Consider the following 21,427-nt stretch of genomic DNA (forward strand, 5'->3'; position numbering starts at 1 on the left):
GGTTTTCCTATACTGCTATCCTTTTCTGTTACTCAGAACTTATTGGCTGGAGTGTGAGAACAACCGTATGCGGTAGAGTCGATGAGACGATAGTGTGCGTGAGCACGTACACGTGCTACAGCATGCTATTGTGTGTTGACAGATGTACGTTACTATTACAGGACTTTTCCATATGGGACTACACTGTTCCTACTTTACCCTGACTCACTTAAATCTGTGAAAAATTTTTAATATGCACAAATATAGAAACCAAAATAATATAGCTGAGTTGATTTATTAAAAATATAGTTTATTCTTATGGCCTCTATTTACATTATTAATAATAATAGTTATATCATGCTTCCAATGCTACTGGACTTTCCTTAGCCTTTCTCGGTTTGTCTGCAACTTTTTCTTCTGGAATTTGAGGCAGTTTGTCTTCTGGCACGTTTGGTAGTTTATCAGACACATCCAGAATCTCTTCTAGCTCAGCTTCAACAGCTTCCTCATCTTCTTCTGTCAGTTGTCCCGATATAAGTTCATCTATCTCTCTTTGTTTCTCAATGCCTTCCTTAGTTTCATCAAGAATCTTTTCAACTTCGTCGATGTTAAGAATATCATGAACCTTTTTCAGTGCTACATTTCCTACTTTCAAACCATCAAGCACCTGAAATTTATAAACAAATATTTCATTTTTAAGCTTATAGGCTAATTCAAAAATGACTGCTCAGTATACTGTTCTTAGTATTTATTTGCATTTGTAAAAGTATTAATTGAAAACCTTGTGAAACAAAAACTTACCTGTATCTCTATCTGGGCGAACTCGATATCGTGAGTAAGCTGTTCCAATTTTTCTAATTGCGTGTCTGTGTTTTTCAGTAGTTGTTCCTGATATCTTTTCTTCTTGAGCAATAGTTTTGCTTTTTCCCGTTTACCTTCATTCAAGAGTTTCTTCGCTAACTGTCGGTCCCTTTCGAGGTTTAATTCTATTTTCTTCTGGTACTGTTTCAATTTATCTCTCTGTTGTTTCAATTGTAGCACTGCCTTGTCTTGTTCAGTAACTCTGCTTGCTGGCTTCTTGTGTTTACCAAACAACCCACCCATTGTCGTACTGCTGCATGCGACTGAACACAACAATTATATTATTCTAATGTAATTAGTAAATTATAGGGCAATAAATAAAGCTATTAGATTTTTAATATCTTTGTAAGTAACATGATATTATTTTATCAAAACTTCAAAAAAGGTCTTTGCATTGCAAAAACCTGTGAATGAATGGATTCTGATTGAGTCTTTAAAGAAATGTCACCCACCATAGAATGTAACTTACGTTTAGGGGTCGTTCAGACACGGCGGAAAACGCGTGATTTACTCACTCTACTATGGATTGGTAGTGTTATTTAAGCTTTGGTAATAAGGACTTTGTATAGTTCCCTTTGCCTTTACCATAGTGTCATTTGCTCGTTCGTTCTCGTTCGCTCGTTCTCGGTCATTTAAGATGTCTGCATTGTCTGCTGCTTTGACTGACGTGTTGTGAAAAAAAGCTTTTCGTTTTTCGTAGATTACTTGATGACTTTCGATGCAAGACTTGTTTCTAAGGGCAATATTTAGAAAATAAGATAGTGTTAACGAGTTAATTAAAGTTAAGGCCACCATGGCGGTGCTAGCAGCAGCACAGTTGCTGGACGAATTGATGGGCAGGCATCGCAACACAAATCCAAATGAAAAAATCAAAAAACCGAACTGGGAGGACCCCGAGGTGAATAACCTATTTGATCTTGAAAACACTTTTTTATGGTTTCGTTGTAATTCACGTGAATAATCCAGTTAAGAACTTATCAAACGCAATCAATCAAGACATGTTTATTAATTTCCATGGAACACAACGTGTTTCATAAACATAAATTACCTATTGACTTTTCGTATCAAACACTGTTATTGGACAGTTTCAACAAAGGATACTTAGTTACGATTTCTTGTCGAAAGCTGTCGAATTTACGAAGCGAGGATGCTAGTTAAACTTTGTATTACCTAACCAACTACATAATTAAGTTAAAATTATACATATTTATATAATCAATTTGTTTCAGTATTGTAAATATTACATGGTAAAGTTCTGTCCTCATGATCTGTTTGTGAACACCCGAGCTGACCTAGGTACATGTGCCAAGGTCCACGATGATGAAGTAAAGGAATTATTTGAGAGGGCAGAATCATCATATAAGAAGACGCAGCATGTTGAGGAGTTTCTACGGTTTTGTCGGCACATGATCAATGATGTGGAACGTAAGTTTAGATATTGTGACTGAACAATGTAACCAATGTACTTACCTATTATACTTTTCACTTATTGCCTAGACTTTTGATATACTTTAATACAGTAAAGAACACAATAATTAACAGTAGAGATTCTATCAAAAACTTCTAATAAACTTGCTAAGTTATGTTAAGTTTAATTTTTTTATTATGTACTGCATATTTGTAGGTAAGATACAAAAAGGTAAGCAGCGATTGGACCTGATGAACTCTAAACCTGAAGGACCACCAATGACACAGGCACAAACTGAAAAGAATCAAGAACAGGTAACAATTGAGTATAAATTATAATTATTTATTAGGTTTGAGAATGGAGATCTTCAGTAAGCCTGAAACTCTGGTAACTGAGTAGGAGGAGTACAAATACCTCCACTAACCTACAATGAAAAAGTTAATAGTATTCACCATTCAGGTTATTTGAGTGGAGGCCTTTGAACAGCATTAGTGAGATATGTTCACAAAGGCTACAACATTTAGAGACTAGTGATTAGTGATTTAACAGCTCAAGGCTTTATTGCTGCTTGCAGAGGCCATATGAGTGATATATGGACTGAAAATGGCACAAACTTTGCTGGTGCTTCTACAGAATTTATGTGTTAATATTATTAAAGGGCCTTTATTCAATTTGACATCAAACAAAAAAGTTAGTACTATTTTTTACATTTCACAGGTGAAGCTACTTTCGGAGAAAGTTACGGCTTTGATGCAAGAGGCAGAGGAAGCGGGTACCCGGGGAGACGTGGAACAGGCACAGGGACTGATGAAACTATGCGACAGACTGAAAGATGAAAAAGAACAGCTCATTAAACAACAGGAAAATAGGTATTTACATTTATGTTCCATGTAATGATATTAGTGTGCGTCAAGCTAGCGGCCTCAAAAAAAAATGGGCACGAAAAAATAATTTGACCATACCAAAAAATAGTACTCTTATTGAAAAAAAATAGTACCTGTTGTAAAAAAATTAGTACCATCACGGTTCTGGATTTATAGCCATGTTTTATTGCACTTGCTAGCTTGACGGTGAGCGAAATTTGGCGAGAGTTAACGACAAGGTCTTTCGCTTTGATTTAAACGCCAAAAAATACACTTCTCATCAAAAAAATCGAAACACTTCCGTTTTCATTGTTTCTGTCCGAATTTAACACAAAAAAGAATTCATACGATGAAAAAAAATACATAAATGTATAGCTGGCAGTTTGGCCATTACAGTAATAAGCGAAAATTCTAAATTCAAAATTAGAATTTCATTTATCTTATAAACGAAATGAATCACTGTTTTGAGACAAATGTGTGTTTAGGGTTGGAGTACATTTAGCGTTTAAAAACTAAAAATTGGCGCCTATCCTTAAACTTTTTGTTTTTTATTTCAATACTGTGACTTTGGGACGTCTGAAAAAAGGTTTTTTTTCTAAAACGTATGGATACTTCGCCCACAGAAGCCGCCCAAGTTGTGGCATTGTTGGATTCTGGCCTTAGTCAGCGTGTTGTGGCTGCAAGACTGCATCTAAGCCTGTCATCTGTTCATAGAGTCTATAAACGTTATCGGGAGACTGGTTTGTTCACGCGCCGTTCAGGATCTGGCAGGAATCGGGTCACTTCTGAGCGAGATGATCGATTTATTGTAACAACTTCTTTAAGAAATCGACGCCTTAACGCTTTTCAACTGCAGCAGCGGCTTCGTGTTGTACGAAGGGTGGCTGTAAGTGACTCTACAATTAGAAGAAGTTTGAAGGATCGTGGACTGGTACCGCATAAGCCAGCAAATGGGCCGAAATTAACTGCAGACCATCGAAGAGCGCGCCTTAACTTTGCACGTGAGCACCTAAATTGGTCATACCTACAGTGGAGCAAAGTTCTCTTTTCTGATGAGTGTAAAATTATGCTGTATGGTAACGACGGAAGGAACAAGGTCTACAGAAGAGACGGAGAACGCTATGCACAATGCTGCATTGAAGAAAAGGTCAGCTATGGTGGCGGTTCGTGGACGGTTTGGGGAGGAATCAGCGCCGACGGTAAGACAGAGCTTGCTTTCGTGTCTGGGCCACGTCTGCCTGCACTAAACTGTCATCGGTACGTCGAAGAGTGTCTCGAGCCTCATGTGATGCCCTATGCACATTTTATTGGCAACGGCTTCATATTCATGCACGACAATGCTAGGGCTCACACCGCGGGCGTCGTACGAGATTATCTTAACGAAGTCGATATCTCTATTATGGAATGGCCAGCAAGAAGCCCGGACATGAATCCCATTGAACATCTGTGGGATGAATTAAAGAGACGAATTCGAGCAAGAGATCCTGCCCCAGAAACACTTAGCCAGCTGCAAGATGCAATCCAAGAGGAATGGGACAATATACCACAGCATGTGATCGTGACTCTCATCCGATCGATGAAGAACCGTATGGAAGCAGTAATTAGAGCTCGGGGAGGGAATACAAGTTATTAAATAAACGTTTTTTAGCTTTTTTTTTCATTTACGTGTGTTGTTTTATCCATTTCCTTTATACTCCATACGGAATAAAAATGACTCATTTAACAAAATACGAAACCTATGAAAAATTCATTTAAATTTAGAACATTAACATTAAGATTTGATAAGCTCATATTACTCACTATTAAACGACATTTAACATTTATTCCTAAATGTACACATTTTTCTGATAATCCTGACAAAACGTAAACTTGCAAGGTGTTTCGATTTTTTTGATGAGAAGTGTAGTATCGAAATAGTACTCACCCCTTGCAAAATACCGAAAGTAGTACTTCAACGGTTCCAAAGTTATAAAGGTAGTTCTTTGATCCCGCTAGCTTGACGTTTTGAAAATACCTATTATCTGGGGAATGCTTGCATACTTCAGTTTGTAACTAATGTCAATAAACTCGTATGAAATAGTACTCCCTACCATCATAATTTGGACCTGATTCTCTTTGTAGAAATATGTCAAAAAGTCATTATAACCTATGTCATACATTTATCAAGACGAGTACAGTCGCGAACAAAATTATTACACATGGTCAAGAATGTTGTCAGATTTCAGTATTTTTCCCCATTTTTGGGTAAAAATTGGTGAAGTGCCAGGGTTGTTAGATGAAAGTAATATCATTGTTGAAACTCTTTGAGTTATTCTACAAATACTGCAAATTGTTTATTAACAAACACTTCGATCCGTAACAAATTCAACATGAAGTTATAAATTATAAAATGAAACAGCAGATTAAAAATGTATTATGATGTATTAAAATCACAGATTGTTTTCGATAAGAACTAGACCCATGCAGCCATTTTCTATTAAAATTAGTGCATATGGGTGTATGCAATAGGAATTTTTTGTAATAGCAGCACTGAAGTGCAAAGAAATGGTAGGGTAGACCTCCAAAATGGCAATACTTACGAATAAATTGTGAGGTTATGTAATTGTCTACGTGACTGTATCAACAACAAATGTATGGCATAGGTTATGATGATTTTTTAACATTTCTACAAAGAGAATCGGATCAAAATTATGATGGTAGGGAGTACTATTTCATACGAGTTTATTGACATTAGTTACATACTGAAGTATGCAAGCGTTCCCCAGATAATAGGTATTTTCAAAACGTCAAGCTAGCGGGATCAAAGAACTGCCTTTATAACTTTGGAACCGTTGAAGTACTACTTTCGGTATTTTGCAGGGGGTGAGTACTATTTCGATACTATTTTTTGGCGTTTAAATCAAAGCGAAAGACCTTGTCGTTAACTCTCGCCAAATTTCGCTCACCGTCAAGCTAGCAAGTGCAATAAAACATGGCTATAAATCCAGAACCGTGATGGTACTAATTTTTTTACAACAGGTACTATTTTTTTCAATAAGAGTACTATTTTTTGGTATGGTCAAATTATTTTTTCGTGCCCATTTTTTTTTTGAGGCCGCTAGCTTGACGCACACATGATATTACAACTGTAATAGTTTGGACCCAACCAGCTCCCATGGTAATTAACTAAACACTTCATTTCAATGTTTCATACCAGGATTGTGTAAATGGGCTACTTGACAGATTTCGAATAAGTATTTTAAAAAATAGAGACAGTTATTTTTTACCTCTTAAATGATTTTATTTTCTCGAAAAAACTTTATATAATAGAAAAAAACATATTTTTCTACAATTATTTTAAATTTCGCGCGAAAACGATGGGTCGTGACATTTCGCCCAGTGACGTATAACTTGAATCCTGACAGATAGTTTTTGTTTTGTGAAATGTGACGTCACACGACGTTCAATCATGGCCGCCCGTGTTTCGGGTCTACACACAGATAAAAATCGCTGATGATAATGATCTTAAAAAGAAATAAAATATTGGATAATTATTGTTAACTGATAAACTACCATATCTGACATATTTCATATTTTATTGTTACAACTGTCAAGTAACTAGTTATCTGCATGAACTCTAGTCTGTAATCTTTGCCATGTTGAGAACCAGAAATCAAGAGATCTTGTTGGAAAAGCTTTAATATTTTTAAATTGTGTAACACCTTTCATTTGCAGAGCGATACTTTCCTCGGTTAGGGGTCTGGGATCCCGGGGAACGGGATCCTGGGATTAATATCTATCAATGATGTAAGGTATTCATTAGTGCAATAAGTTCAATCGAAATGTAAGAAACTTGGCCTCCGCAGGTGTGATTTGATTGATTACTAATGTTAAAAAGTATAGAGAATGGAAAATTAAATTCTTTTTCTCCACCTTACTGGACTAAGACAATGAAAGTATGGTTGTTATATCAAATTATGCTATAGACTACAAAATATAAGAGACATGACTATCCCGCAGCCACTGGTCGATGACGGCGGAGCTCGCAGCAGCACAAGAGAAGCAGATGGAGGTATGCCCTGTTTGCGGCGCCTTCCTCATTGTCGGAGACGCCCAGCAACGCATTGATGACCATCTTTCTGGAAAACAACATGTTGGGTATGTTTCATATGACTGTTTTTTATTCTATTAACAAATCAGTTCATAGTAAATAATGCAGACAGTACAGATAAAAAACGCTGTCAAGCAATATGTGTTCCATAAGGATGCGTAAAGACGCCTTTTTGAATGAGGATTGAGGATAGTGTAAACTGTTCATATAACAAATAAAAATACAAGCATCTAATTAAACATAATGATTTTACTTTATTGAGCATAAATAAAACCAAGCCTATGGAAGGAAAACATCACATAACATTAAGCAAAGAAGCAAAATATGGTAGCAATTTCTTTTTAAAATTTTGTACTGCTATAGATTTTGGCATAGTTTCATTTTACATGCTTATTGTTGCAGTTATTTCAAGCTCCGTCAGGCCTACGAGGAGATGAGCGAGGCCCGTGAGAAGGAGCAGCAAGAGAAAGAGAGGAAACGCCGAGAAGAGAGGGAGAAGGAGAGAAATTCGCGCGGCGGAGGGCTGGGGTCGGACCGGCGCGACCGCGAGCGTATGGAGCGGGACAGGGAGCGTGAGCGAGACAGAGATAGGGACCGTCACAGGTATAATAATGTAAAAAATACATTATTTACTTAAGGTTGGCTACACTGTTACTATACCACCAAGACCAACTCACGATATGAGCGCTCCCAAAGTACCTGAAAGGTTAGAATTGTAATTGGGTGTTTGAACATGTAAAGTGCTTATTACACTACCCGATCTATCGGGCCCGATGCGTCAAGGACGCGTTGCCGCTTACACTGCGGCGAAATCGTGGCTAAATCGATAGTTATTATATTACACTGCCGGAGTCCACGACCTTGACATATTATATCATTTTCATATTTGAAAATTCAATAACAACGAAACAATACACGCGATTCGCGAGCACGCGTGACTTAAATTTATCAGCGAACGGTGTCTTATTGACTCGCAAGGGGTATGATATAATTACATGAATAATTAACTTATTGCACAGGTCCAATCGAGAGGAGAAAGACAAGGAAAAGGAGAAAGAGAAGAGCAGTCGGCACGACGACCGCGAGAAGGACCGCGATCGCGAACAACGTGATCGCGAGAAGGACCGCGAGCGTGACCGCGATCGCGACCGCAAACATCGCAAGGATAGACGTAAGTAACGCGCTTATTCAACCGCATTTATGTAAATGCGGTCACAACTTGGCAACCATGTCGCTTGTGTGTTTAATCATCTTCTAATATGGTGTAATATTTCTAATGCATTGGTAATTTCTTGGAGGAAAGAATAAACAGAATCTTTTCAGTTTCTTATCACCCTGAGTTGTGAAAACGCACTAAAAAATGAGGCAAAGAAACAGCCCCGCGCGGCTTACAGACACAGCGAATGCTATGTACGCGGATAAATGTCGTACGGCTATTGGTTGAAGCCTCCGATATAATTCGTGTCGCTCGCGGCACGGTTGCCATGCCGCGAGGGCTGCAACGTAATAAATTCAAAAAGTTATAAAAGTTGGAAACTAATAACGCATCGAGGTTGATATTACTTTTTTATTATATAACGCGCAGGGGACGCTACATTTTTTTGTTGTACCTGTGTATAATGTTTGTAATATAAAATTTATGTTCACAGGTTCCCCGAGCTCGCGTGATCGCTCGCGCCGGCGCTCTCGCGACCGTCACTAGCACCTGTCTGAGGTATCACAAATGCGCCTGAAAACGGTAAGTATATCGCCGACCCCCACTCTTGTCAATCAAGAGCGAGACCGCCCCAAACAACAACACGCCACTCCTAACCCCAAATCCAAATCAGTTCACATTTTAACCATACATCATGAACCAAATTTTTATACCCATCCGACAGCTAAACCCATCCTCGAAAAATGTTAATGCTATCTATCAGTAATAAAGTGAACACTGTTATTTTACAGCTTATTGTAACATACCAAAATAAAACTTCGGTATATGGCAATCATATGGGGAGTAAATGACCCCGTTGCACTCTCGATTCGGTAGTTGTCGTCACACCGACGGACTTGGCAGGTATTTGATTGGTATTTTGAATAGTTGCCGCGAGCTGAGGGAGGGACCTGCTAGGTAATCGATCGATTACCTAGTGAGGTCTCTTTATATGAGCGGATCGTCTCGACGTCGTTTTGAGGTATTCCACTATGTATGTTTCGTCGTCGTGATTTGTCGAGTTGCAACAGGCGACCAACCGTTGCGGATCGCTGTAGCGACGCCAGGTATTTGTTAGGGTCATGCAGGAGGAAATTGATAATTCTAAACAGACTGCTCGTCGTCTATAGAATATAGATTATACTAATCGGGCAGTCTTTTGATTTTACAACAAAATTAAACTAATCATAAATTGAACACTTTTCAGTCTGCGAATTTTCACTTGTAAATAATAATTAGTTGATAAAACTTTTAATAAATAGCGTAATAATTGCTAATACTTAAACACATTTAATTATTTAAATGAGAAAACGTTTTTAATTATATTCTATATGGATAGCTAGTCGATGTGTAGACATTATTGCCATAACTTATAATGCCATGTTACGGAGTTGTGAGGGGAGCATCACACATATGCTTCTTGTATCACGATAAAGGATGCTGTTATCACATCATCTACCGTGTGTTTCCAGGTATCCAAAGTAAATATGGCAACGAGTTACATATTGAATGTGAACAAAAGAATTAATTTGCGTTAGCTTTGAGTACTAAATTGAAAAACTCGTTGTCATGTTTCAAGATTAAATAAAACCCTCATTCCCTGACGAAGCCTTCCTATGATCGTGTGTCAGACACTATTAAATATCAAGTTTACAGCTATCACCTAAAATACAATGAAATTATATGAGCTCGGTCATAGAAAGACGATCCGAATCAACGATCTCCCGAAGCGCCCGTTACTAGCTTGCTCCATGGACTTTTCAGTTGGCAATAGACATCGAGTTCCGGCCAGCTACAAAGAGGTACTTTTGAACTTAGCCTGCTGCCGGGAAGAGCCTGCAAGACTCGAGAACACCGCCAGCCAGCGTATCGAGGTGACTTAGCATAGTCGCGCGTAAATGTTATAATATTAGCTATTCCAAATTTAATGATGCATGTAGTATGCTGCGATTTTATTGGTCATGTTTTAGATAAAAAATGTAACTTGTAGCTACCACTACATTGTTTGATTCTTAGGGAGGTCACTGATTTACTGTAAACGAGATCCTCCTCAGGAGATTCAGGTATTTATCACATATTTTTTATTCGTCGTAATGATGTTAATGTGTTTGATTTGTCGACATTGAACTAGGGGATTCTACAAATAAAGTACCTATGAACTATACAATTGTTGTTTTATTTTGTAGCTTGGAGAAAACATTTGCCCCTCATTAAGTTTTAATATACGCGATGCGCATCAGCGTAAGCAGAATGGGTGTATAGGTCCCGGCAAACTTCTTGAGCATCGACCTTGACTGCGCACAACCGAATTTTAGATCTCTTTGGTGGTACGGTACGGGGCGCGGGGGCGGGTGAGTCCCGCATCGACCGGCTATTGGTAGATCAGTCGATACTTCCCCCGCGCACTCTTGTCTTCGTCCCTTTGACTCCCGAATACACTTGCGTGCAGTGAAACTGTCACGTTTTTGTTATTGCTCTTTTGTTAGTTTTTTTTGTTATTGCTCATTAGTTTAAGTTTAAGAATTAGTTACTAGCACGAGGTCTATGTCTACAGATCCAAAACCGAAATAAGGAATATTATACTTACCTGACGATTAGTTTTTTATTAAATATAATATAAGTTTTAATAAACTATAATAATATACGTTTAGTTTTATTTACATAATTAAATAATATAATAATTGTTTTTTTAATGAGTTAAGAAAATAATCAAAAGTTCATTTTTTTTGCACGGAAGTGTACGTGCGCGAACTTTCCCCCACTACGACACTCGATGCTCAAGAAGTTTGCCGGGAGTTATACTTACAAAGCCTCGGCTTGTATACGAATTGCCATCAGTTGTCATAGTGCCTTGATGTAGCGGCCTCCGTGGTCCAGTGGTTGACAATGGGCTCGCGATCGCGGAGGCCCCAGGTTCGATTCCCGGTGGGGACACATATCAAAAAATCACTTTGTGATCCCTAGTTTCGTTAGGACATTACAGGCTGATCAACTGATTGTCCGAAAGTAAGATGATCCGTGCTTCGGAAGGCATGTTAAGCCGTTGGTTCCGGTTACTACTTACTGAAGTAAGTAAGTAATCGTTACATGAGCCATGTCAGGGGCCCTTGGTGGCTCAATAATAACCCAGACACCAGGGTTGATGAGGCTGGTATTCTACCTCACAACACACAATAAGAAGATTCGTAGTTAGTCGAACCAATGATCGCAGCGCCGTTGTACTGGAAAAAGATCCTGCCGCTTTGTTCCTTCCGATTGCTCAAGTAGACACGGTACTAAAGCACACTTAGAAGAAAAAAAAAGACAATCACTTATTATCACAAAAGTACATGATGCATACTATATTTAATTTATTAAGTAATATTTTAAAAATATTCTTATACTTACTTATCTATTTACTTTAAGGTATTGGATTTGCAATTTCATAGCGTATCCGGATATAAATAAGCTGTAAACATAAATAATTGTCCGTTGTCAATAATCTGGGTGAAGAGAGAGATTGAAACAAAATAAACGTTAAACGCTCGACTGTCGCCCGTCGCGCCCGCAGCGCAACTTCGTGAAGCAGTTCTTAGTTTGCGTCAAGAAACTCTGATGTTACGAGCTAGTCGGGCGGATTTGAAAACCTCTAAGCTGAAATTTCAGTTTGCGCGGAAGTTTCTTTTCGTAGATATTCACACTAAGGTCTGCTAAAAGTTTTCCATTACTGAGTTCGACTACTTTAAGTTTCCAACTTATGAAAACATTAAAGCAACCCAGCTAATTTAAGTTTAGTATGTTTGTGAGTTCAGTATAGTACCTATGTTTTTTATAGGTAGGTAGTAAATTCGTTTTTTGACACGATTTAGAATTTATTATAATGAGAGGGACTTCCAGGCTAATCTAAAGAGTCATCATTTATACCGAAAAACAAACAAAAGATGCATAATAATAGGAAAATCTTTGTTTTTGACGAACGTAGCCTGGAGTCCGCCATTGAGGTCCTATCTACTCTTGACTATGGGTGGGTGGGTATGAAAGGATTAAGGACTAAGCTAGTAATCAGGGTTCCATCACTATGCATCCCGAGCAACACGGACCTTCGGCGGCGGACTGGAACCATGGAAGTGCTAAGTACAACATACATTATTGGTTATAACGTAGCGTCGTTTACAGGCGTAAAATGAAACGTAATGTCAAATTGTCAAAATGACATTTGCTAAATAAACATAACCTGAATCATACGACTTTTTGTTTTATACGAAATCAATCCTTTTAGTTTAAACAGATTGGAGCGTTACTCATAATATTAAGACAAAGCAGATCTTAACATAATTAGATTTTAGATACAGTTTCAGTTATAATGACGGGTAACGAATCCCCAAAGGATGAGGACATGGTGTCAATGCAGGAGGCTAGAGCTAAACTTCGAGAATGTTTTCTTAGAGGGATAAATGAGCTAAACGGTAAGCTATATACTTAATTATTTAAAGAAGTCCTATACTAGATTTCAATATGACGATAACTATGAAAGGCTTTCGCCGCGTAGGAGAAACCAAACAAAATATAAAAAGTAACACGGAGATACGTAACATTTATAACTGCAAGACAAGTGTATAAGTGTATCTCTGTACTAAGCAAAAGTTGAAAAGGATAGAGTCCGACGTTAACTAAGTAACCAATGGTTGCTAACCATTCCTTGCTAATCAGCAATCACTAATACTAAATTAAAAAGTAAATCATGGAAATATCACGGTTTGTAGTTGACAAAATTTAGCTTAGAATAGAATAGAAATTGTTTATTGTCAAAGAACGCAATAAGACAATAACATAATTTAATTTTTTTACAAAAAACAATAAGGCAGAAAGTATGTTCGTCGAAATGATCATAAGATGACAGTGGTGGTGGTGCAAGTTTAATACTAATGTACTGTTAAAGGAGAAGAAATTGTATCTCTTATTTCAGAAAAGGAATGCTCTATCCTGACATATGAAAAGTCAACCTTGCAAGCAACTTTTGCAGGATGGAGTACAGAAGGGAATGAGATCCTGGTACACAACCTGAAGACTCCATCAAGAGAGACCATGGATTCAGCCCTTTTGCGTACCCCTGACATATTAGCTATAAAGTTCAATGGGCCTTTGGAACTGCCATAGACAGTTGTTGGATTAGGTTTATTAAGATTATTAGTGTAAGAGCTCTAGCAAAAGTTAAGATAGCCTTAACTATTGCTAAAAATAATATTTGGGATATACTGAAGAAATGGGAGTTTGTTTTAATTAATTATGTATTTTAAAGGGTATAGCCATCCTGCTGAGCCTTTAATCTGTTATCAAGGTGGAAGAAGCTAATTAACTTTTTAGCCATTGAGAAAAGGTCAGGCAGGAATCCTAAGCCAACTTGTAGGTTCACCCTCCCCATTAATCTGCTATTGTCTTCAATACTAAAATACAGAAATTAATGGAAACAGCTGTAGATCAGAAGCAGAAAGAAGTTGGATGTAATAAAGGACGCACATAGGTACTAAAACTGAGGAAGTTATAAAATATAATTTTTATTTGACACTGAGACTCATTGGTTTTTTTATATTGATATATGATTGACATTTATGACCTATTTGTAAATAGATGTCTTAAACATTTGCCATTTAACTGTATTCTATACATAGCTTCTTAGCCAGAACTTCCGACGTGATATACTACGCGTACGAGCATGGGAAATAAATAGTCTTTTAGAGGTTGGCAGACCCACAAGCCGAAATACAAACCCGCCACAAATTGATCTTAATGTCATATGGGGTGAAATGAGATGACGACAAATATTTCGATTTTTTTACAATACAATACAAATATACTTATTGCACCAAAATAAAAAGAAATAATTACAAAAGACTCTTAACTAGGTACATGGCAAATGGTGGCCTTATCGTTTAAAGCGATTTCTTCCAGACAACCATAAGGTGAGGAAAAATGTAAAAATTGATTGGTACAAATTACCAACTACTACTTACTTTTTGTTTTTTTTTCCCGAACTTTTTTATTTTCGCGGCAATTTTAAAAAAGGAATGTTTGTAGCTCTTTTAATATAGTGTGGCACGGTGAAGTGGTGGTGTGGTGAAGGTCCTAAAAAATCACGTAGAGCTTAATTTATCACTGTCTCAGACTTCACTTTTCTTACGCGACTGATTCCTCACCAGATTAGTCTGTAATGTCGTTAGCACGCGTGGAACCAGACCGTCTAATTGATTTTTTGCGCAATCTATTACCTCAAAGGAAATCAGTGGAATAAAGAAGGTTAATTAGCCGGAAGGTTGCACTTTTGTAGTAGCCCGTAAATATTTAATAATCATCAGTTTACCAGCTTTCGATGATTTGACGTTTAAAAACTATTTGTGGCTTGTAAGTAGGTCATCATCTCCCTGGGGGCATTTCGTTTTTCACGGGGTCCGCTTACCTAACCAGAAGATTTGAAAGAAGCGGCTGCCTGTCTGACCTTCCAACCCGCTAAGGGAAAACCAGCCCAATGTAGGTTAGGTCACCTCTGAAATGCATTTCTCGAGAATGTGGGTTTCCTCACGATGTTTTCCTACACCGCTGTGCACATGATAATCATTTATGAGCCAAACATGAATGCGAAAACAAATCCTAAAATTGGTTTAGGCCTATGTTCGGATTCAAAACTGTGATATCAAATTCATAGTCAAGCGTTCTACCAACTGGGCTACCACGGCTCTTTGGGTGGTTTGTAAGTAGGTTATAAGTTGTAATTTTTACCTCAGAATACGTATCTACTTATTGCATTCAATGTTATAAGTTAGCAGTGGCGAATATCTAGGCAATTATATTCTATTTCCAGCCTAGGTACCTAATTGTCCTACTAATGTACCTACTTATAGTTAAAAAATATCTTGGTAGGTATTAAGTTCGTTTTTGTTGTTTGTCATGGTGCAAATAAGATATACAGACAGGTATTTAATATATATACCTACCAGCCTGTTAGCAGAGGCAAACTTTCCGACGTTCCTACTTATTGAATTTTCTATGTTACTTTACTCATTAAAACTTTACACACATTGGTTTCGTGCGCACGTTAAACTTATTTACGTTGGTATACATCTAATAGGTATGTTACTTATTAGTCTCTTCTCTCGTGTGGGTTGTGAGATCAACGCCCGACCTCACCAACCCCGGTGTCAGAGTTAATTCCTATTGAGCCGACGCCCCTGACAAGATTCATGTAACGATTACATCAGTAAGTAGCAACCGGAACCAACGAAGCACGGATCATTTTACTTTCGGACAATCAGGTGATCAGCCTGTAATGTCCTAACCAAACTAGGGATCACAAAGTGATTTTTGTGATGTCCCCACCGGGAATCGAACCCGGGACCTCCGGATCATGAGCCGAGTGCTCAACCATTGGACCATAGAGGTAGTTATTTTTTATTTATTCGATGATAGGTATAAAATTTCTACGCTGAACTGTGAACACAGAAAAATCCGGGAAAGTAAGTTGGATTAGGGACTGTAGCTATCCTCTCATGTTGAAAAAACAACTGTGTTTTTTGATTTGATTTCATAAACTATGTGCACGTTAAGCCGTTGGTCCCGATTACTAGTCATAGTCATTTATTGATAATAATAATTACACGTCACAGATATTACAAAATTCAATGAAATTAAATATTACGTAATTCAATTACATTAAAATATAATTATCAATTACAGGTCGTCAAAACTATAGAATCCCTGCTCAATATGCCATTTTTTAGTTTAAATATAGTACAATTCTTTGCTTGTATGATATGGTCAGGCAGTCTGTTGTACACTCCCGGGGCCATGACATGCACAGTCTTCGCGAGCCCATGATTTACTACTTACTGATGTAAGTCCATGAGCCAGTCAGGGGCCTTTGGCGGCCCAATAATAACCCTGACACTAGGGCTGATGAGGTTGGTAATTCACCTCACAACCCACACGATAGAAGAAGAATACCTATTATAAATAAGAATATACTTACCTATAAATCAGCCAACGGCACTCGCCTACCAATTTAACGATTTACACGTCTCGCCTGGATCGGTGGGATGTAAATAAGCGTAGGTATATTTATGTTCGGGAAACTCCGTGAGACCTGTTGCTGAATCGATTTGCGACTCCCTCGGGCTCCCAGCGCACACTCCAGTTTTTACCTCATGCCCGTATCGGCTTATAATCACTTAGTTTATATGCAAATCATGCGTCGAATTTGAAGTTCATTATTTTGTGGACTATCACAGAGAGATTACTGGCCATTATTTTCAAGGTGTTGGGTTTGGTTTAGCTCTATTTGGTGCGAAATGTAAAAACCACCGAAAACTAGACTTAAATCAATCTGTTGTTATATCTCTTTAGAATTTTCAAAAGAAAAGGAAATTTCGTTATAAAATTGTCTGCGAGTTGTCTTTAGATTCATCACATCACTAAGTTAAGAGCCGCGCTCTTGTCGGTGTAGCATTCATTCTCCATGCTACTTTTCTAGAGGAAATAGAGCAGTGGTTTCCCCCTTGCCTTCCGCCCCGCAGTACTCTGTCTGACGTGAGTGGGATGGCGCCCAGAGTAGATGAGATTAGGTACTTACTTGTATTTCTGGTTACCCAGGTAGGGATCACAGTCGTTAGTTTATGTATAAAATACACCCAAGGAATATAATGCTGTGGTTGAATGCTACCTACCTTACCTACATTGTTCACCAATTGAGTAATTATACCATAATCAAGTAATTATCAATTTTCTAGAGTAGTTGAAGAAGCATTGGTACTCGTGTTGTAAATACCAAAGCACTTATGATTTTCCCTTCAGTTGTAACAACTTACAACAGTGCGGTGCTAACGTGAAAAAAGCTCCCGCACTGAATGCCAGCCTGACCTAAATCCATCCATTACAAATGGAAGCACGTTCCTTATTTATGTATTAAGTAGGCAATTCTGTATATCTGGAGCTCCATCCATATGTGGGCGTATAATGGAGTAATCAGTTCTGCTCTCGAACGGGGGGTAATCCTATCAAACGGTTACGAGAAAAATCAATAGAAACGCGGATTATGGTAATGCAGGCCAGTGAAGCTCAGCTGATCACATTCGTACGCATACTTGTTCCATGCATGATTTCCCGAGCAAGGTCGGTGCAGAGGGCAGGAAACCTTGGGAGGAGGCATTATTTTGTCAGATTTTTTACGCTATCTTTTCTGTGGAACTTCTACTGCATCAGGTTGTTAGTGACATCGTAACGAATACTGATGGGGATGATTCAGACCATGATTCTGAGTTAATCTCAACTGGAATTTTCCGACGTCCCTCTCAGTATTCGTTACGATGTCACTTACACCCCATATAAGTACGTACAGGTAGCCATACAAGTACGTATGGGTGTTAGTGACACCGATTCAAATCAGATCACGATTATAAGTTGATATCAAGTGGAATTTACTCTCGGAAAATTCCACTTGATATCAACTCAGAATCATGGCCTTAACCATCCCTCAAAGTTTTCGTTACGATGATACTAACACCCTGTATCATCATCATCATCATCATCCCCCTAGCATTATCCCGTTTTTCACAAGGTCTGCTTACTTAACCTGAAGATTTGAAAGGTTCGTTTTTTTGAAGAAGCGACTGCCTGTCTGACCTTCCAACCCGCGAAGGGAAAACCAGCCCAATACTAACACCCTGTATAATGATGTCAGAAATGGTGCACCAATTAGTTAAGGGTTGATGAGGTCAGTTATTGATCTCAGAACCGACACGAGGGAAAATCTCAGCTTTGCAGTATGCAACGTTCGTACTCGCTGGGAATAAATTTACTCAAATTAATTAAGGCTATGACGCCATTGAATAGTTCTTCAGAGAAAAGATCTCAGGTTAAAAACACTGCAGCCGTTCCTAAAATATTTCTAATTCATTAAACATGCAATTAAATTAAGTGGCAGCCATTCAGGAACAACATGCCGGAGACATTTTTGTCCCGAGAATGATCGAGATTTAATTTTATTAATTAAACAATAGAGGTCCAATTAGTATGAATCATGCTCAGGGATCTTAATAAATTACTTCCTTACAAACAAAACATTAAGAACCATCTCACCGTCTGTAAAAGTTCTTCGAACACATTCAATTTAACAACACAGTCAAAATTTTTAGCCTGTAATTTGTTGCTGTTGTTTCGTTGTGTAAACAAGTCCGTCAGAACCGTCAAGTTGATTATTATTTTAGCCGAACCACTCCTGTAAAAAAATCTTATTCGTTGAAAAAATGTACGATGATAGTGACCCTGGCACAAACAACCTTTTGTCAATATGCAAATTATTTGAACTCTTAACCTCTCTTAATTAGAGCCACAAGGCCTAAACTATCTACAGTCTAAACATAGAAGGTCTTAGTTAAATAATGACCCTGCCGAGTAAAGGCCCAACCTTTCACGGATTTCATGTGACCGCTTTTAACGCGGTAGCCTTTGCTACGACCCTTCGACGGGTCTACGAAAACTGCGTAGTACTTGTCTACGGCGTAGCATATCCATCGCTTCAAAAACCATTTGAATGATACCTACATACTTCTGACTAAAAAACTAGAATGTTTCTTTGAAACAAGCAGTATTACTAATGTTCAAAAGTTTAAAGTGCACTGTGTATTGTGGAAAGTTCAATAACATTGAAATATTCCTTGATGATTTATTGTATCATCAAATGAAGTAGTACCTTTAGTTAAAGCTATGGCAATTCTTCTGAAGTAATTAAATAAAATACTTTTATGACCTAGCTTTCAGATTTAATGATATTTTATTCTGCCAAGCTTCTTTTACGATTTCTAGGTACCTACACTTTATATATTAATTTTATTTACCTAAATAGATTATATAATATGAATAATCTCTAATACTACTACTCTAACACTAATTAATAATCTCGTTATAATCTGGGAGTCTTCAAGGCTAGAGTGAATAGGCTGCTAGGTAAGCATGATCCACCCTAGACCACATTTTCAGTTAACCATCAGGTGAGACTGTGGTAAAACGCGAGAAAAAATAATATAAATATACCCAACATACCTACTACTTACTGAGAACAGATTTAGAGCACAAAAGTCTGTCAATTCGTCGGATGTTGGCCGGAGCCTAGTGGGTAATAAAGCAAATAGGACCTTTCGAAATTTGAAAAGGATCACACTCGGCAAGTGAGCGTGGTAGACCGGGTAGACCGCAACAGTGTTTACGAATCCTCAGCTAATAATAACACAGAATTTCAAAGCGCGCAAATAACCAAAAATAAGAAAAGAAATATTTGTCTATTTCAAAAGAATGCGAAACGAATCGACCGTCTGCGGGCCGCGTCTGCGTCTGCCCCGCGGGAGTTAAATCTATTTCCGCTCCATAAAATTCGAATGTGTTAACATTATAATGTTCTACATAAATTATTTTTATCTTTTTACGCCTTATAAGAGTCATAAGGTGCTTTACCATAAGGTGAAGACCCTGTTCTTCTCAGGGGCCGATAAGTGGCGAAGGTTTACGCTCAGGGTTTACGTCGTGACAAGTGCGTCGATAACATAGAACACATACGATCGATTATGGTTGACTACCATCCCAGAAGCTTTCTACCCCTGGAGAACCGTTCAATATCTCCCTCATAGTTGTCTATGGCAGTTCAGATGAAAAGAGCAAAACACAACACATACAGAACAATAAGAAAAAGCGGAGGACTAAGTAAAAAATGGTAATTAAGTACCTATTGTTATTTTTGTTTATTGTGGAATGTAAAGAAGATAAACAGAAGCATGGAATAAAGTAATGTGAATAATATTCAAATTCAAAAATATGATTATTCATTAGGTGACAAAGTTAACACTTTGAATCGTATTTTTTTACATAACTAACGTCTTATCCGCCTAGAACTACTGCAGCTTCTCACAGCCTGTATAGCCGAGAAAAACTTCGTTACAGGTCCCTAGACGTTCCTTAAAATAAATATAAAATATTGTTATACAATTCCGTGATTTACCCATTTGCAAAGCGAAAGCAGCGACAAAACAGGTCAATAAAACTTAAGGAATGCGGTCTACTTACCGCGGACTCAGAGCTAACGATTCAAACCGTCTCGACTGCCAGCTGATCGGCACAATCTTTACGACGCCATTTTTCCAACATTATGATCCTTTTATACCCTTCATCCATTCTAACAAGGTGTTGCTAATTGAGCACCATTCCAACCTATTGAACGTTTTCAATAGGTTTTTTATACGCTGTATACGGTTTTATCGGTTACTGGTAGATAGGTACTTACTAACTATTTATATTTTTATCAGAAATAGTTTAAAATATAAAGAACGCAAAGATATTACTGGACTTTCGATAGAGGGCACTATGGAGATTTCATGTATAGAAACAGAGAAACATATTGTTGTGGCCGTATACAGACCCCCATACAGTGCTAACTTCGCAGTTTTTGAATCAGTGATGGAAAATGTACTGAAGGTCATATCCAAAAGTAATAAATCCATTATAGTGTGTGGAGATTTTAACGTTGATTTATATGAAGTAGATTCAATTACAACTAGATTTCTAAGTTTGTTTACATCTTTTAACCTTGTTAATATATTTATGGAGCCAACTAGAATTACAGAAACAACTGCCTCATGTTTAGATAACATTTTTTGCAATTGTGATTTCCAAGATAACAGTATCCTTAACTGTTTTAAGTCTGATCACAGTGGGCAGTTGGTTAGTTTTCCAGTACTTAAAAATGTGCAAAAAATTAAATTTAGTACTCGACCCATCACTGATAATCGGATAGAGAAATATCGAAATAGTCTTATTAGTAACTTACCTTGTCCAAACTTTGATACAGACAATCCTGACGATTTTTACAGGGATTTCTTCACTATTATCCATAAAGAATTTGAAAATAATTTTCCTCAAAAGGTAGTTACCAACAGTCAATCATTCAAGTTCAGTGACTGGGCTACCGTAGGCATTCGCAAAAGTAGAAATACTCTTTATTCTTTATATGAGGAAAA

General features: G+C 37.7%; 3 protein-coding genes across 3 annotated transcripts in view; 2 read left to right on the plus strand and 1 right to left on the minus strand.

The window, feature by feature from the left end:
* Positions 1 to 21,427, plus strand: part of LOC126368653 (uncharacterized) — a 338,846-nt gene that overhangs the window by 163,477 nt on the left and 153,942 nt on the right. The gene's annotated exons all lie outside the window — the stretch shown is intronic.
* On the minus strand, positions 269 to 1,259 carry LOC126368669 (charged multivesicular body protein 6-A). Its single transcript, XM_050012761.1, has 2 exons — positions 781 to 1,259; positions 269 to 646 (listed from the first exon to the last, which is right to left on the minus strand). The coding sequence occupies exons 1-2, from the start codon at positions 1,081 to 1,083 to the stop codon at positions 335 to 337; spliced, it is 615 nt and encodes a 204-aa protein (XP_049868718.1). The 5' UTR covers positions 1,084 to 1,259; the 3' UTR covers positions 269 to 334.
* Positions 1,463 to 10,563, plus strand: LOC126368658 (luc7-like protein 3). Its single transcript, XM_050012748.1, has 9 exons — positions 1,463 to 1,738; positions 2,070 to 2,265; positions 2,465 to 2,562; positions 2,966 to 3,117; positions 7,111 to 7,248; positions 7,604 to 7,804; positions 8,221 to 8,372; positions 8,851 to 8,939; positions 10,161 to 10,563. Exons 1-8 carry the CDS (start codon positions 1,634 to 1,636, stop codon positions 8,901 to 8,903), a joined length of 1,095 nt encoding a protein of 364 aa, XP_049868705.1. The 5' UTR covers positions 1,463 to 1,633; the 3' UTR covers positions 8,904 to 8,939; positions 10,161 to 10,563.

Source organism: Pectinophora gossypiella, chromosome 8 (genome assembly GCF_024362695.1).
Source record: "Pectinophora gossypiella chromosome 8, ilPecGoss1.1, whole genome shotgun sequence".
Classification (NCBI taxonomy): Eukaryota; Metazoa; Arthropoda; class Insecta; order Lepidoptera; family Gelechiidae; genus Pectinophora; species Pectinophora gossypiella.

What these genes read in the sequence shown, in the direction of transcription:
- LOC126368669 (XM_050012761.1), bottom strand. Translation starts at nt 1,083, where the DNA reads ATGGGTGGGTTGTTTGGTAAACACAAGAAGCCAGCAAGCAGAGTTACT. An exon ending in TCGCCCAGATAGAGATACAG is followed by an intron (nt 647 to 780) that starts GTAAGTTTTTGT and finishes TATAAATTTCAG; the next exon opens with GTGCTTGATGGTTTGAAAGT.
- LOC126368658 (XM_050012748.1), top strand. Translation starts at nt 1,634, where the DNA reads ATGGCGGTGCTAGCAGCAGCACAGTTGCTGGACGAATTGATGGGCAGG. An exon ending in CATGATCAATGATGTGGAAC is followed by an intron (nt 2,266 to 2,464) that starts GTAAGTTTAGAT and finishes GCATATTTGTAG; the next exon opens with GTAAGATACAAAAAGGTAAG. An exon ending in CAAACATCGCAAGGATAGAC is followed by an intron (nt 8,373 to 8,850) that starts GTAAGTAACGCG and finishes TTATGTTCACAG; the next exon opens with GTTCCCCGAGCTCGCGTGAT.